Source organism: Rhinopithecus bieti, unplaced genomic scaffold (genome assembly GCF_001698545.2).
Source record: "Rhinopithecus bieti isolate Rb0 unplaced genomic scaffold, ASM169854v2 scaffold_68516, whole genome shotgun sequence".
In the NCBI taxonomy this organism is placed as follows: domain Eukaryota; kingdom Metazoa; phylum Chordata; class Mammalia; order Primates; family Cercopithecidae; genus Rhinopithecus; species Rhinopithecus bieti.
This window is the reverse complement of record NW_016825834.1, coordinates 82,379-97,452: the sequence shown is the minus strand read 5'-3', so window position 1 is coordinate 97,452 and position 15,074 is coordinate 82,379. Positions and strand designations below refer to the sequence as shown.

The 15,074-nt window shown below is 43.0% G+C and overlaps 1 protein-coding gene across 2 annotated transcripts in view; it reads right to left on the bottom strand.

Annotated features, from left to right (window-relative positions):
* SETD7 (SET domain containing 7, histone lysine methyltransferase) overlaps positions 1-15,074 on the bottom strand; it is a 62,889-nt gene that overhangs the window by 1,887 nt on the left and 45,928 nt on the right. The window contains exon 8 of one of the 2 annotated variants that reach the window (XM_017863177.1): positions 8,894-14,693. The exons of the other annotated variant lie outside the window; for it this stretch is intronic. Coding sequence (XP_017718666.1) covers positions 14,513-14,693 — 181 coding nt within the window. The 3' untranslated portion in view covers positions 8,894-14,512. Of the gene's footprint in view, positions 1-8,893; positions 14,694-15,074 lie in introns of those variants that run through there. 2 annotated transcript variants of the gene reach the window in all.

Here is a 15,074-nt window from a genome sequence, read left to right as displayed (position 1 = left end):
TTTAGATAGAGTTTCACTCTTGTTGCCCAGGCTGGAGTGCAATGGCATGATCTCACTCACTGCAACCTCTGCCTCCCAGGTTCAAGCGATTTTTCTGCCTCAGCCTCCCAAGTTGCTGAGATTACAGGCGTGCACCACCACACCCAGCTAATTTTTGTATTTTTAGTAGAGACAGGGTTTCACCATGTTGGCCAGCCTGGTCTCGAACTCGCGACCTCAGGTGATCCGCCCACCTTGGCCACCTAAAGTGCTGGGATTACAGGCGTGAGCCACCAAGCTTGGCCCTCTGCTGGGATTTTTTTTTTTTTTTTTTTTTTTTTTTTTTTTTGAGACGGAGTCTTGCCTTGTGACCCAGGCTGGAGTACAATGGCACTGATCTCGGCTCACTGCAACCTCCACCTCCTGGGTTCAGATTTTAAAATGTGTTAAATCATCCTTTCCCTAGAGATGTTTGTTTTACAGCATGTCAGAAACAGTATGAGAATAAATCCTCACCACAAGAGGGAGCTGGACCATGAAGAAATTAATGGACTGTTTTGGAAATAGAAATAAAAACTGGGAAAGTGCAGGAGATTTACAGTAAGACCATCAGTATCATCAGTGGTGACCGTTATTTGCACTAAGTGATTACTTCATTCTTTCAGTTGCTCAGATCAAAAAATCCCTGATTCCTTACTTCCTATTATATTAAAGCATGTCTTTTAATGCTGACGCTTTGACATCTAGGGCCTTGCGGGCTCTGGAGGGACTGCTCCTACCAGGGCTAGCTGATTCCCAGACATAGCAAAGGGCTGGCGCCCTTCACATGCAACTCAACCAAATCAGCTTCTGTGCCTGCAAGCACTTCCTTCCCAGGCCTCTTCCACTCCATGCCACCATCACCCCAGGGTCAGGTACCAGACAGCTAAAGACAGCTGGTATACCCCAGAATCTATTGAAGTTATTTAAGCTAGCCAATCCCAGGCCTGCTGACTGCCTCTCCATTTCTTCCCGCAGACCCCACAATGCAGGCTCTTGCCCACATTTTCTCTTCACTCCGTCTACCTCCTACTTGATCCTGGTGCTTCCCCATATGGCCCCTGTAACATGGTATGCCTCCTCCTCTTGGGAACTGTGAATAACAAACTATTACTGGGTTTCAGAAAACAATACCTGAAAAGGAAGGCCTCAGAGGCAGCTTCAGGAGCAAAGGTTTTTCTCTGACTTTCTCTTGCCCTTCTGTCTCTGAGTCCCATCCTTCCCAGAGGCTGCCTATAGACCCCAAGGCAGATCCTGGCAACGAGACCATTTTTCCCCAAAGCCATAAAACCTAAAAATATCACTTGAACTTTCCCTCTGCCTTTCTGTGTAAAAACTGACCATAAAGAAATTATCTCATGCCTGTAATCCCAGCACTTTGGGAGGCCAAGGCGGGCAGATCTCTTGAGGTCAGGAGTTTGAGACTAGCCTGGCCAACACGGTGAAATCCTGTCTCTACTACAAATACAAAAATTAGGCACGAGAATTGTCTGAACCCGGGAGGCAGAGGTCGCAGGGAGGCAGAGGTTGCAGTGAGCCAAGATTGTACCACTGTACACCAGCCTGAGCAACAAAGCAAGACTCTGTCTCAAAAAGAAAAAGAAATGATCTGACCTACCTTGTTTGACTATAGTCAGAAGACCCCCATTCCAGAAAGGGCCCTAAAGCTGCCTTTGCAATATTATAGTCAGGGAAATCTGACATAACTGACTATCTTGCTTCTACCAGGCTGACTTGCTTTTGCTCATTCTTGTGTGGAGGCCATAACAGTCCTTTCCTCCAACTGGTCCCCTCCTCATTCAAAAATGGAAATCGAATTTGTAAATACTAACCAGAGGACATGAGGTTAGAATTATGGTAGAGGCTTGAACTTTGCTAAAGAATAGGCTGAGTTAAACAATGACCTGCCATTGCCGAGCTTGTTTTTCTGTAAGTTGCTTACTGCCCCAGAGTCACAAGATTTATAACTTCTCCAACTATTCTTGCAGATAACATTACTACTGTGAAACCTGAAGAACCAGTCTTTGAGATATTTTTCAGATTTAGCATTCAGCAGACCAAGAGATGCCACCTGGTCCCAAGACCCCCCCACTCCCAGGAACTGATTCAGCTGCATGAAGACAATTTAGACTCCCCTGTGATTTTATCCAAAGCCAATCAATCCTTTCAGTTCCCCAGCCCCCTTCCCACCAAAGTACCCTTAAAAACCCCAGCCTCTAAATTCTCGGGGAGGCAGATTTGAGAAATTTCTCCTGTCCTCCTGCTTGGCTGGCCTTGTGATCATTAAAATTCTTCCTTTGCTGCAACATCTGCTGTTCTCAGTGCATTGTTTTTTTTTCAGGGCAGTGGGCAAGAAGAACCCATTGGGTTGTGACAACCCTGCCCCACACCCAGAAGAAAGGAATGCGTGCTCAGAGAGGCCAAGAGGAATCTAGATGGAGAGGTTTGGCTAGGTTTCCCCACTCAGCCTGTTAGCATTAGATCGTGCCCTTTTTGTCCAATCATATTTCATACTTCATTGAACCTAAGCATAAAAATGGCCAATTTCCCCTATATCTTTGGATCATCATTCTAAAGGCTCTTGTGTATACACATTAAATAAATGTATGTGCTTTTTCTCCAATTAATCTGCCTTCTGATTTTGAGTTGATTTTTCAGCAAATTTCCGAGAGCGGCATTTGTCTCCTGATCTGTTGGCCTCACCATTCCTAAATAATCAGTGAAATGCCTAATGCCACATCTCAGCACATTCTACTGTTTCTTCCTATGATGCACCCCAATTCAACCACTTCTCCTCACCATGGCCCCTCTGTCCTGCCCACCATCATCATGAAACCCCTGCTTCCACCTGGGTCCCTACTCCCACTCCAGCCTACTCTCAGTACAACAGCCTGAGTGATCCTTTTACATGTGGGAGGAAGATCTTGTCATTCTTCTGCTGAGATCCCTCCAATGAAAGGGCTAACAGCAATTACGATTTCAAAAGCATTTACAGAACCTGCAGTAAACTACATTTAAGAAAGCTGGTGGTTTTTGTTTGTTTGTTTGTTTGTTTTTTTAAGACGGAGTCTCACTCTGTCGTCCAGGCTGGAGTGCCGTGGCACCATCTCAGCTCACTGCAACCTCCGCCTCCCAGGTGCAAGCGATTCTCCTCCTCAGCCTCCTGAGTAGATGGGATTACAGGCACGCGCCACCACACCCGGCTAATTTTTGTATTTTCAGTAGAGATGGGATTTTGCCATGTTGGCCAGGCTGGTCTCAAACTCCTGACCTCAGGTGATCTGCTGGCCTTGACCTCCCGAAGTGCTGGGATTACAGGTGTGAGCCACCGTGCCTGGCCAGTGTTCTTAAAAACAAACCAAAGTATTTTTACTTCACTGGTTGGCTTCCCCTCGCACTCTGAGTTTAAAACAAAGTCCTTAAAATGGTTTTCGGGGCCCCTGTAGGACTTGATTCTCTTCTCTCCCCACTGGCCGGTCCCCTGGCCTCTTGAGCTTCCTTGAGCATTCCCACCTCAGCTAGTGGCTCTCTGTGTGGCTCCCTCAGCCTGAAATGTTTCCCCTGGAATCTCCATAATTTGTTCTCTCCCTCAGGAAATGAGATCTTCCCTGACCTTCACCCACAAAAAAATAGCACCCCTCTTGGCCCTACACACCTCCTCGCCCTCTTTATTGCCCTCTCTTTGTCCCATACCACTTACCCGGGCACATACAGTCACTTACTTGCTTCTTATCAGTTTCCCTCACTAAAATGCAAGCTCCACAAAGGCAGGGACTTTGTTTTTATTCACTGCTGATTTGCTGATGACCCAGAAGAGGGACTGCTATGTGGTAAAGCTTAAGAAATTCATGCTGAACTTGGATGAAGCTGGAGGCCATTATTTTAAGTGAAGTAACTCAGGAGTGAAAAACCAAAACCCATTATGTTTTCACTTATAAGTGGGAGCTAAGCTATGAGTACACAGAGGCATTCAGAGTGACATAATGGACTTCAGAGACTCAGATGGGGCAGGGTGGGAGGGAGCTAGGGATAAAAATGTACATAATAGGTACAATGTATGCTTAGTGATAGGTGCACTAAAATTTCAGAATTCACCACTGTATAATTCATCCATGTAACAAAAAAAAATTTGTACCTCAAAAGCGATTGAAATATATATATATTTTAAAAAGTACTCCAAAAAACCCCCCAACTAACTAACTAACTAACTAACTAACTAACTAACTAAATAAATAAAGGTACTCTAGCTCAGTCATTCCCACATCACATGCCTAGAAAGTGCTTTGTGCACATTCAGGAAGATATGCCTAGTGATCCCCGCAAAGCCTGTCATCTAAGGGAGAGGCCGGTTAGATGCTTCACTCATTAAACAATCGAGAACACACAATAATGGTCTGGCAGTGTCCATCCACATGTGGCAGAGCAGCAGGGACAGGGCAGGTCTCGAAGAGTCAGGCCAGGCTTCCTGGGGCAAGGGCTCTTCACGGGGGACTGCTTGGAAGGAGGCAGGCTGTGGCTATGCCTGGAAAGGTGGCATCCCAGAGCAAGCGGGACAAAGTTAGTGAGCTCACTCCATGGGTCAAAATTCAATCTTTCTTCCCCCCAGTTATCATTATAGTTTAATTTTACAAATAGAAAAAAACTGAGGCACAAAGAAGTTATGTCACGGCTAGAAATGGCAAGGCTGGGATTTCAACCTAAGATGGTTACCAAAATTCTCCTAATCATTACAATCTACTGACTCCCATTCAAACATTCACTCTACAAGTATTTATTGAGTGCTTACTGTGTATCAAATGTTAAGGATATGTTAGTGAATATTCTAGAGGGAGGAGAAAGACAATAAACCATCAACATAATATAACTAAATTCTTCGGTATGCTAGAAGGTAATGAGAAGCATGGTGAAAAATAAAGGAGGGTAAAGTGGCCTTGGAATGCTGGGGGAGGAGAATGTTGCAGTTTAAGTGGGGTGGTCAACGAAGTCCTCATGCAGCAAAGACTTGAAGGGCACAAGGGCAGAGCCTGTGGCTCTTTGGGAGAAAGACATGCCCGAGAGTGGGGCACGCCTGGCTCTCCTAGACTGCAAGGGGGTGGGTGTGGTTGGAGCACAGGAAGGAAGAGAGAGAGGACATGCAAACAGTCTTCTGAACCCCACAGCAAATCCATATTTGCCAGAGAGCAATCAAAAGCCCAACATCACACAGACAGTGGCAAAGCCGGGTGAGACCAGTCTGACTCCAGATCCCAAGTCCTTTCCACCACACAACCCTCCCTCTGCCACAGCAGAAAGGCAGGAAGAGAGAAGCAGAGGCAGGAAGAGAGGAGCAGAGGCGGGAAGAGGGAAATCCCATAACGGAAGATGCTTCACGTGTTGGAGGCAAAGAATGAGAAATAAGATGGGATGGAGAAGCTATGCTGGAAACCCAGGCAGAGGAGGTGGAAGTTGGGGATCAGGATAGAAATGGGCTGAGTATAAAATTATAAGAAGCTGGTCTTGCCAGGCGCAGTGGCTCATGCCTGTAATCCTAACATTTTGGGAGACTGAGGTGGGCGGATTGCTTGAGCTCAGTTTGAGATCAGCCCGGGCAACACGGTGAAACCCCATCTTTACTAAAATACAAAAAATCAGCCGGGCGTGGCGGCATGCTCCTGTAGTCCCAGCTACTCGGGAGCCTGAGGCAGGAGAATTGCTTGAACTTGGGAGGCGGAGGTTGCAGTGAGCTGAGATCGCGCCACTGCACTCCAGTCTGGGCGACAGAGTGAGACTCCGTCCCAGAAAAAAAGAAAAAAAAGAAGCTGGTCTGTATGTTGCATGGATTGGATCAAAGAGGGACCCAGTCAGAGAGATCAGTTAGTGGGTAGGCCAAGTGGATGATGATCAAGGGCAAGGAAGACACAGGATATTAAAGGTTGGCCTTAACCCATGGAGACCAAGAAGAGAGAAGGGTAGGAGAGAGAGCTCCCATAAGTATGGTTAGGAGAGCAGCCAGGAGCCCAGCTGCCCGGCTTCAGACTCTGAGTCTATGGCTTCCTAGTTCTGCGACCATGTATCTTAACATCTCTATGCCTCAGTTTTTCTCCCTGTAAAATGGTGTGGTAACGGTACCTATATCATAGAGTTGTTGAAAAGATTAAATGAATAATCTAAAACACTTAAAACTGCCTGATAAACTCTAGATAAATATATCTTTGTATACACTCCTCCACAGCCCCCGCTGATAAATTGATTTGAATTATTTTTAAAAATCCATTTATTTAATTTATTTGAAGAGACTAACCTCTCTTCTTCTCTGAAGAAAATAAGAAAATAAAACTCATGATGCAGATGAGGCAGACACTGTGAGTGGTCAACCCAACTATCATTTCCCTTTCCTACTTGCTGGGAGAGCCCCAAACTGGTTCAGGCTACACAGCCATATGCTTCACTCAGATAATCATAGTGCCCCGTAGCCATTGCCAGTGATAGGCTTAGGTTTCCTCAGTGAGAGAGGCCATAGAAGAGACTTTCCTTTTCATCTATTGGATGTTGCCAAATTGGCTGTGATGGCTGGAACCCGGGCAGCCATGTTGTGGCTGTGAGGTGAGCTAGCCCCTGAAGACAAAGCAGACAAGCTGAGAATGGTAGAGTGGAAAGATGAGAAGAACTTGGTGGAGCTGCTGAATTAACTGTAGGGATACTCAGCACTTCTTGTTATGTGAATTAGTAAGTCTTCTTTATTACGTAGGCCATACTGAGTTGGGCTTTGATGTTTCTTGAAGCTGGAAGCATTCTGATACTTACAGAAGTAAAAATTTGGTAGCAATCTAGATGGATCCATTAATTGTCTTCTATGTACATTATAAGAAGTGAAGCTCTAAATTCAAAACCCTGGCTTTTGGTTTTTGTAAATAAATAAAACTTTAGGAAAAACACATTTACCGAGCATACCACTATGTTGTGAGGGAATTACCATGATCTATCTACATCTATCTATCTATCTATCTATATCTATATCTATCTATATCTACATCTATATATAATCATCTATATCTATCATCTACCTGTATCTACCTATATCTACATCTATATATAATCATCTATATCTATATCTATCATCTATCTATATCTATCTATCTATATCTATCTATCATCTATCTATCTATATCTATCTATCTGCAAGGTAACAGTCATTTTCTGAAATACTTTTGGAGCAGAACCCCCTTTTCTACTTTTTCTTTTTTTTCTGCTTCAAGAAGAGGAACAGAATTTCCTCTCCTTCCTCTTATTTTTCAACTACAGCCTTTTTATTGAACAACCCCAAATCAGTGAGATGCTGAGTTGAAAATGAAACTACAGCATAGTCTTTCGATAGCTGTTACCTAGTTCTAGAGATGACTGCTAAAATAATTTCACATTTAATATAAACTAGCAGTCTGAATGATTCCGAATATTTAAACCCAAAGGCAGATATTAGTAACCATCCCATCTATACTAATGGGGTGGTTACTATACTAATTAGTATATTAGTATATTGGTATCCCATTAGTATAGATGGGATGGTTGCTAATTTGGTCTAACATAATTTTGTCTTGATTTTCACATTACCCCATTCTACAACCCTTGGGCCCAAATCAATCATCTTAACCCATGAAAGTTGCCCTATCTTTCACTTTCAAGGTTAGCTTCTTAAGCTTACCTCGGTTTGTATTAAATTTTTAATCCTATATTCCCCGTTCCCACAAGGAGGAAGAATATTAATATTGTGATTTGACCCATGTGTGTTAGAGGGTGAAGCCCTGCCTGAAAGATCTAGCATGAGAATGTGTCTGCGCAGGTGGAAAAGCTGATCCAACATCAGTTTGGACTCAGTCATCTCACTCGTTTCTGTTTCCTTCCTTCTGTGGAAGGAAGTCTGATAAAATCAAGGATTGGGCAACTGAGGGAGGTAAAATAAAGCAGAAGATCTCATGGCCTAATTCAGTTTGAGGCCTAACTGTGTCTCGTGTAGCCCTGCCAAACTTCCTAGAATTAACTTCTTTGGGGTCCTGGGCAGAAGGCCCAGCTAATAATGAGGTACTATGTTGACTCCCTTTGTCACTGGCTTTTGTGCTTTAGAAATGTTGATTGGCCGGGCACGGTGACTCATGCCTGTAACTCTAGCACTTTGGGAGGCTGAGGCAGGTGGATCACTTGAGGTCAGGAGCTCGAGACCAGACTGGCCAACATGGTGAAACCCTGTCTTTACTAAAAATACAAAAATGAGCTGGGTGTGGTGGTATGTGCCTGTAATCCCAGCTACTTGGGAGGCTGAGGCAAAAGAATTCCTTGAATCCCAGAGGTGGAGGCTGCAGTGAGCCAAGATTGCACCACTGCACTCCAGCCTGGGTGACAGAGTGAGACTTCATCTCAGATTACAAAAAAAAAAGGAAATGTTGACTGTGATTAGGGCCGGAATAAGGGATTGCCAGGGTTCTCAGCTCAGACTCATCCTCAGACTGCCAAAATCTACCACAACATCTAACAAAATTTTTATATTTTCTTTAAATCGTGAATTGAAGTTTCCTGTCTTTCAGCTATTTGCTCTGATCATCTCATTCGCATTCCAGACCCTTACCATGTATGTATTCAATCCGACACTTTCTGTTGGTGTGGCTAATCCTTCGGGATTTAGGGGTGTATGTGGAATCATATCAAATACACAGCAAGCTCCAAACTTTTCCGACTCATCCTCAGCTCTTACTAGAATGCTCTGAAAATGATAAATGGCTAATAATATTTTAAAACAACTTAAAATGTAAAGTTCACTTAGTAATTTAAATATACAGGTAGACACATTATAAGAAAACCATTATTGCTTTTCTAACCTAGATGATCAAAGGAAGACAGCGACAGATGATTGTATATTTTGTTTAATACTTGCATTGTTTCTATAGCGCAATTATAGCAATCTTTAAATTTACTTTCATTACAAATATTTGTCAAGTTTTGTTTCAGAAACATTTTTCCTACTCTCTTGCATCATGCACCCAGACACACTACAAAAAACTCATTCATAACACAGTAAGGGCAAACATTACTCATGTAAACATCTTTCATTAATTTCCCATAATTAAAAAAAATCATAGAATTATAGATATTGAATAAGGCTCATAGATTTAGTTCAAATTCCACAAGAGACCAAAGATGCTCGTTAACTGTGATGGGGCTAACTTTTGGTTGCAATAAATGCTGAAAGCATACCCCTGGCTTCCACTCCTTAAACATAACTCACAACCTAATACATGTATTTCAGGATAAAGAGAGAACATAGAAAACCCAGGAGGAAACTTTTGAAGAAGGGAGCTCAGAATTATGGACATAATTTTCCTATGTGATAAGCAGGCATTACGTAGTCCCTGTAGCTTCCCAATACATGAATCAAGGTTAATTATTGTAACCCAAAATGTAACCAAGTAGATATGTTGATACATTGGCATGTGTGTTCATATTGCTACTATACACAGTGAAAATTTACCCTAATATGTATCATTTCATTATATCCAGGACCAAAGTGGGAGAAAAAGTACCCACTCAAGTTGAATATCATCATAAAGGAGTTTTTGTTTGTTTGTTTTTTCAAAAACATAAGAGTCAGGAGAGTTGGGAGGTATGTCCTAGGGATGTGATTGGTCTTGATATTTAACAACTTTGAACAATTGTGTGTAAAGTCACAGACAGAGGAAGCAAGGATTTTTGTTATCGGAGGACGTCTCTCTCTCTGGTTGGAAGTTTGGTGCTTGGGTGCATAGTCTTCCAGAGCTGAGACAGGAAATGTACTGTGCTGAGAAATGGGCCCCTTGCCAGATGCTCCCTTCTCCTTCCTCTCTGCGAGGCGGAAGTCAGAAGGTAGAGATTGCTGGCAAAACTGTGAAGTCCCACCCTGGGGTCTGAACCCCAACTCCACTGAGGGCAGCCTCCCTGACGTGTGTGACTAGGCAGTAAGGGTGGCGGTTGATGGCGGCCGGGAAACCCAGTTTCGAGGTTCACATGGCCAAGTCTGGCTTCTGATTCTGCTGCCCTGCAAAGAAATTGTGCTCCAGATAACTGCACCGGTGTCTCTAATGCCTCTGATTCACTCTCAGGCCCCTCAAAGGCCTGCAGTGATATCACTAAAAGGTGAACACACCTCCATTAGCACCTAACTTCCACCAGGAAGCGGCTGAGGCACTGGGGAAGCCTACAAGCTCTCTCCACGTCAGGTGCAACAACGCCGAGGAAGTTGCTGAGAGTCAGAGTTATTGTAGGCTTTTGATTTTTAAAAATCAAAATTGATCTGCATTACATCTCAGTAGACTCAGATAATTCTCACCAAAATTTTTGTAATGTGTTTAAGTAGCACTGGAATAATTCAACTTCATTTAAATATATTCATTCTATCATGAAAATATTTCATACAAACATCTATTTACATACAAACACATTAAAATTTGTGAAAAGGGTTCCCACCCCTGTGGTTGTATGGCTTGAAATAGTTTCATTGCTTTGAATATGTATGCACACATTTGGCAAAAGAAAACTATTACAATTTAGTATTTTTGAAATTAAAAAAAGTGACGCCGAGGTTCCAAATTCCTGAAGGGAAAGATAAAAGAAAAACAGTAATAATCTATCAAGGTACCCCAAGTAGATGTAAATTTGATATACTTTGTGAACCTTTGATCTGTGGCAAATAAACATTACAACTGTCAGTCTTGCAACATAGTTTTGCTTGTTTTTCTAAAACAAAAGATATCTGGATTCTAAGTCACTACTCTTAAGACAGAAGCTTGAGGCAACTGTTTTAAAACAAAACAAAAGGGAAAAAACAATACCTCTACCTTCTTGGAAGATTTTAAATGCATGTTGCAGTGAGTGATTTAAATTTTTATATATTAAACAAAATTTACTAAAAGTGCCACATACTGTCTCCCGGAGAAGACAACCCTTTAATTCACTGTTCACAATTAATGCAATTTTAATAGTTATATTTAAATGTTAAAAATGGTTACATTTGGCCTCACTGGCCTTTCCGGGTGGGTTGTTGGTGATAAGGAAATAGTTTTTCAAGTGTGAAGAACCCCCATAGGTCAAATAGGTTTAACTACAGTCCTAGACGGTTCAAAGAGCTCTTGGAAAACTAATTTCCTTCTTAGTGTCTCGGGTAGATCAAGGATGAAGCAAGTTAAAATAAGAATAGGTACTACAAGACTCAAGAACTCCTCACTGCTTTCTTTTTGATCTCATCATTCCTTTGTGTCGGAAATTCAATCTTTCCAGTTGTTTTTGTTAGTCCATTCAAATGTCCATCTGGGGACATGCTCCTGCAGGTTAGTTCCTATTCCTAACTCTAACACAAGATAATATTTCATCACAGAAAAGATGCTAAGGGAAGATCTGGTCATGCAGGAGTTGGACTGAGACAGCTCTGAGTGAATCTGCTTGAGATTACAGTGTCATACACACACATAGGCTCCCGCTGTTTTTCAGGACAGCATAAAGTCATTTCTTTATTCCCCACCACATGGAATCTTCCACGTCTGCTGTGATTCTCATGCTGATGAAATGACCAGATGCGGCAGCTTCCTGACATATTTCCTTCCCCAGCAGATGTAAAGTAGAAAAATACATTCTGAGTATTCTTTTCCACTTGCACTTAGGTTCAAACAAGAAACAAACCCTTCCGTCCTCAGCTGTTAATTCCTTATAGAACCTCCACTCCCTTGACTTCTTTCCCTACCTACAGAACTCAGTGAATCTCAAGCCCCACTCTGATTCCAACCTGCGACAGAGCCTTATATTTGGGAGTATGTGTGTGTGAGAGGGGAGGGGTGGGAGAGCCAGAGCCAGAGACAAAAGCGAACAGAGAGGGACACACAGAGGGAAAGCCAGACGGGAAGGACCCGAGGACACGCACAGAGCCAGGGAGACTCAAGAGAGGACAGTGCAGAGGACTCGGAACAGGGAACAGGAGAGGGCAGCTGGGGTTGCTGTTATACAGGACGCCCAGGTGTTCTCACATAGGCAGAGAGGAGAGGAGAGAGCCGGCAGGAGAAAGAAGAGCTGGAAGACACAGAGAGCATGAAGAGAGTTGGGAGGAAGACACAGTGAGGCTCAGCGACGGTGCATTGCTTCCTCTGATTTGCGTGGAGGTTGCAGACACACTGCTGAGTTTTAAGCTCAGAGTGTTACCATTCAACATCTCATCTGAAGAACTGATTAGCGGACTAATCACTACATACAACTCTTCAATTCCTTTTATCCAATTTTGAAAAAAAATTCCATTTGAATGGGATAGAGTAGCCCCTTAGGATGTAAATTGTACCCCACTGCAGCCAGGACCAGAATGCGATCACTCTCAGGAATGAAATCATTCAGAGCATGGCTGCATCGGGGGCACGACCAGCACTATCCTCTCCCTGACCTCATTCCCTGACCCAGCTGCACAACTCACCTGAGTGAGCTCAATGCAAACCATCTTTCTCCTGAAGACAGTCACTCCCTTTGGGACACATTTAAATTAAAGCACCTATCAGAATACAAGTCCAGAGGCCCTGGCCCATCTGTCACAGTGTATAAAACGGTCTCTTTCTACAGAATAAAAGTGACCCTATCCTGGTGCCTTTAAATCTAAAAACTCGATTCAGTTCCTTTGGTGGGTAATCTTTCTGGAAGCACCGACAACTTCCTCTCATGGGTGAACCATCGGCTTAAGCTTTCAAGCAGGGATCCAACTGGATCTCACTGAAACCACTGCCACCTAGCTGCAAAGTATGCAACTGGGTGCTCTAGGAAGCTTGGCCTTGCAAAGAAGGGAAGGGCAACTCTGTCAATGTGCCCAGGGGCCACCTGAACTGAAAGTCATGAGCAGCCTGGGATCGAGCACTTTTGTTGTAGTCTTCATAAAGCTATGTGCAACTGACAAGAAATAGCAAACTTCCTTCTGCCTATGTCTTCACTCTTCTCCCACTGCAAGCCTTCTCTCATCAGCTGGAGCTCACTCTCCGCTATAGCTTGGAAGGCCTTAGCTTTCCAGACCAAACTGACTCAGGTGACAGGAACCACAGCTGACAGCTGCAGATCAGCACAACAGCTGCTCTCCAGTTCTTCCAGCCACCACATCAAGGTGTCTAAAAGAGACATAGCTATGGCATGTGGTAAGGGTGCTTATAAAAAACAAAACTCTCAGAATTCATTCAGAGCAATCCCAGTGAAGTTACAGATCTAATTAGCTAAACTAAAAAACAGGGGTTTTCTCCTTATTTCTGCTGCTGTGATTACACATGGCTGGCAAAATGGCTGAAATGCTATTGATAGTGTTGCTTTTAAACTATACAGGTGTTCAGTCTTAGTTTACAATGTTTTGAAGCAGGTAAGTGCTTTGAAATTACAATGATGAAGAGTTTTAGCATCAAGGTTTGATTTGTACCTAGTAATCAGTATGTCTGCCTTAGTAGTACTGACTAAAAAAATTGTTTTTTGAATTCTGTTAGAATTCAAATTTGCTATTTGACTTTTGAATTCAATGCACTGTGTCACAAGCCTGACTGCACTATGTTATGTACATTTAATGTGTACTCAAGGAGAAAAAAATTACTAGCACTATTGAAAATATTGCAAAATTGCCACAGTTACCGCTTAGAAATACTAATTTTCTTCTCTTCTTTCTTGAAGTATATATTACAACTCTTCCATAACTTAATGCAAACAAAGTAAATTCATTTCTTCTCACATCTTAAAGCAAAGATATCTTTGTTTACATGCGAGAATAATATTCTATAATAATACCCTGGCCCTAAGAGCCAGTACTTTATATTAGGACATAATAATAAAATGATGATATAGAAAGAACCAGAGAGACCTACACACTGCTATTGATGCAAAAATCCATTTGGAAGTTTTCTCTTGTAAAGGATATCTAAGAAAGAATAGGACTGAGGGGTGAAATGACTTTAGAAGTGGGCTTCTATTCACTAGGAAAAAAACAAAGCCATTCTATTGCAAGATACAGATCAAAGGTTAAAAGGCAAATTATACTACATTTAGAGAATAAAGATGTAGTAATTGTCAACCCTCAATATGGCACATATGCAAGTGTGGTAACACACTTTGCACTGGCCATAGGAAAAAAAGCACTATGGAAAACCACTGACTAAAAATGACTGAAAAACCCCATTTCCCTGTTTCAGTCTAATCATTTGGCATCTCTGAATGTGGTACAGATTTAGACTTGAACCACCAAAGAACATCACGCTGTCTTATGTCAAATGCTTGACAATACCTCTCAGTAGGACGTTGTTGCAAGGCTAGCTAATTTTAAATCTGGTATGAGTAATACAGTCAAACCTAGTTAGTATGCGAGAAAGTCGTTGCTAACACATGGTGAGAGGATGTGACGTCACAGCATGAGCAGTCCCTGGTTGTCCCATTGTCGGATAAACGTAGTGCATAGATCCAAGTTTCTATTCCAGGTCTCTGAACCCCAAAGCCAGGCCTTTCACTTTTGCTGGGTGGCCTGGAAGGCCTTCAGCTCCACCTGGTACCACTCAGGGGCTTCAGGCCCACTCTTCCCGGGGGGGCTGTGGTCATAGCCATAGGCAACGGTGAGCTCTTCATCGGCCTCCACTGCTCTCAGGGTGCGGATGCATTTGATGGATCCAAAACGGGGGTGGACAAACCTAAACATCAAGATGCACACAGTCATTCCCGGGCCAGACCAGGAGGTTGGAAGCAAAGGCTAGGGAGGGGCTGATAGAGGAATCACCCACAGGCACTCTTCCCTGGGCACGCCTGGTGGGTACCCAAAGTGTGGTCACCCAGCATCAGTTTCACCCGAGAGCTTATTAGACATGAAGCATGTCGGCCCCATTCCAGACCTGCTGGATTGGAATCTGCATTTTAGCGACACCCCCAAGGTGATCCACTGGTATATTAAAGTTTGAAAAGCACTGCTCTGTTTTTTAAAGCATATTTGGCACCTTGCATTTATAAACCAACAATCATGATCAACAACAAGAATCTGTCGTTAATGAGAAATCAGATCCAGTGCAGCCCGCCAG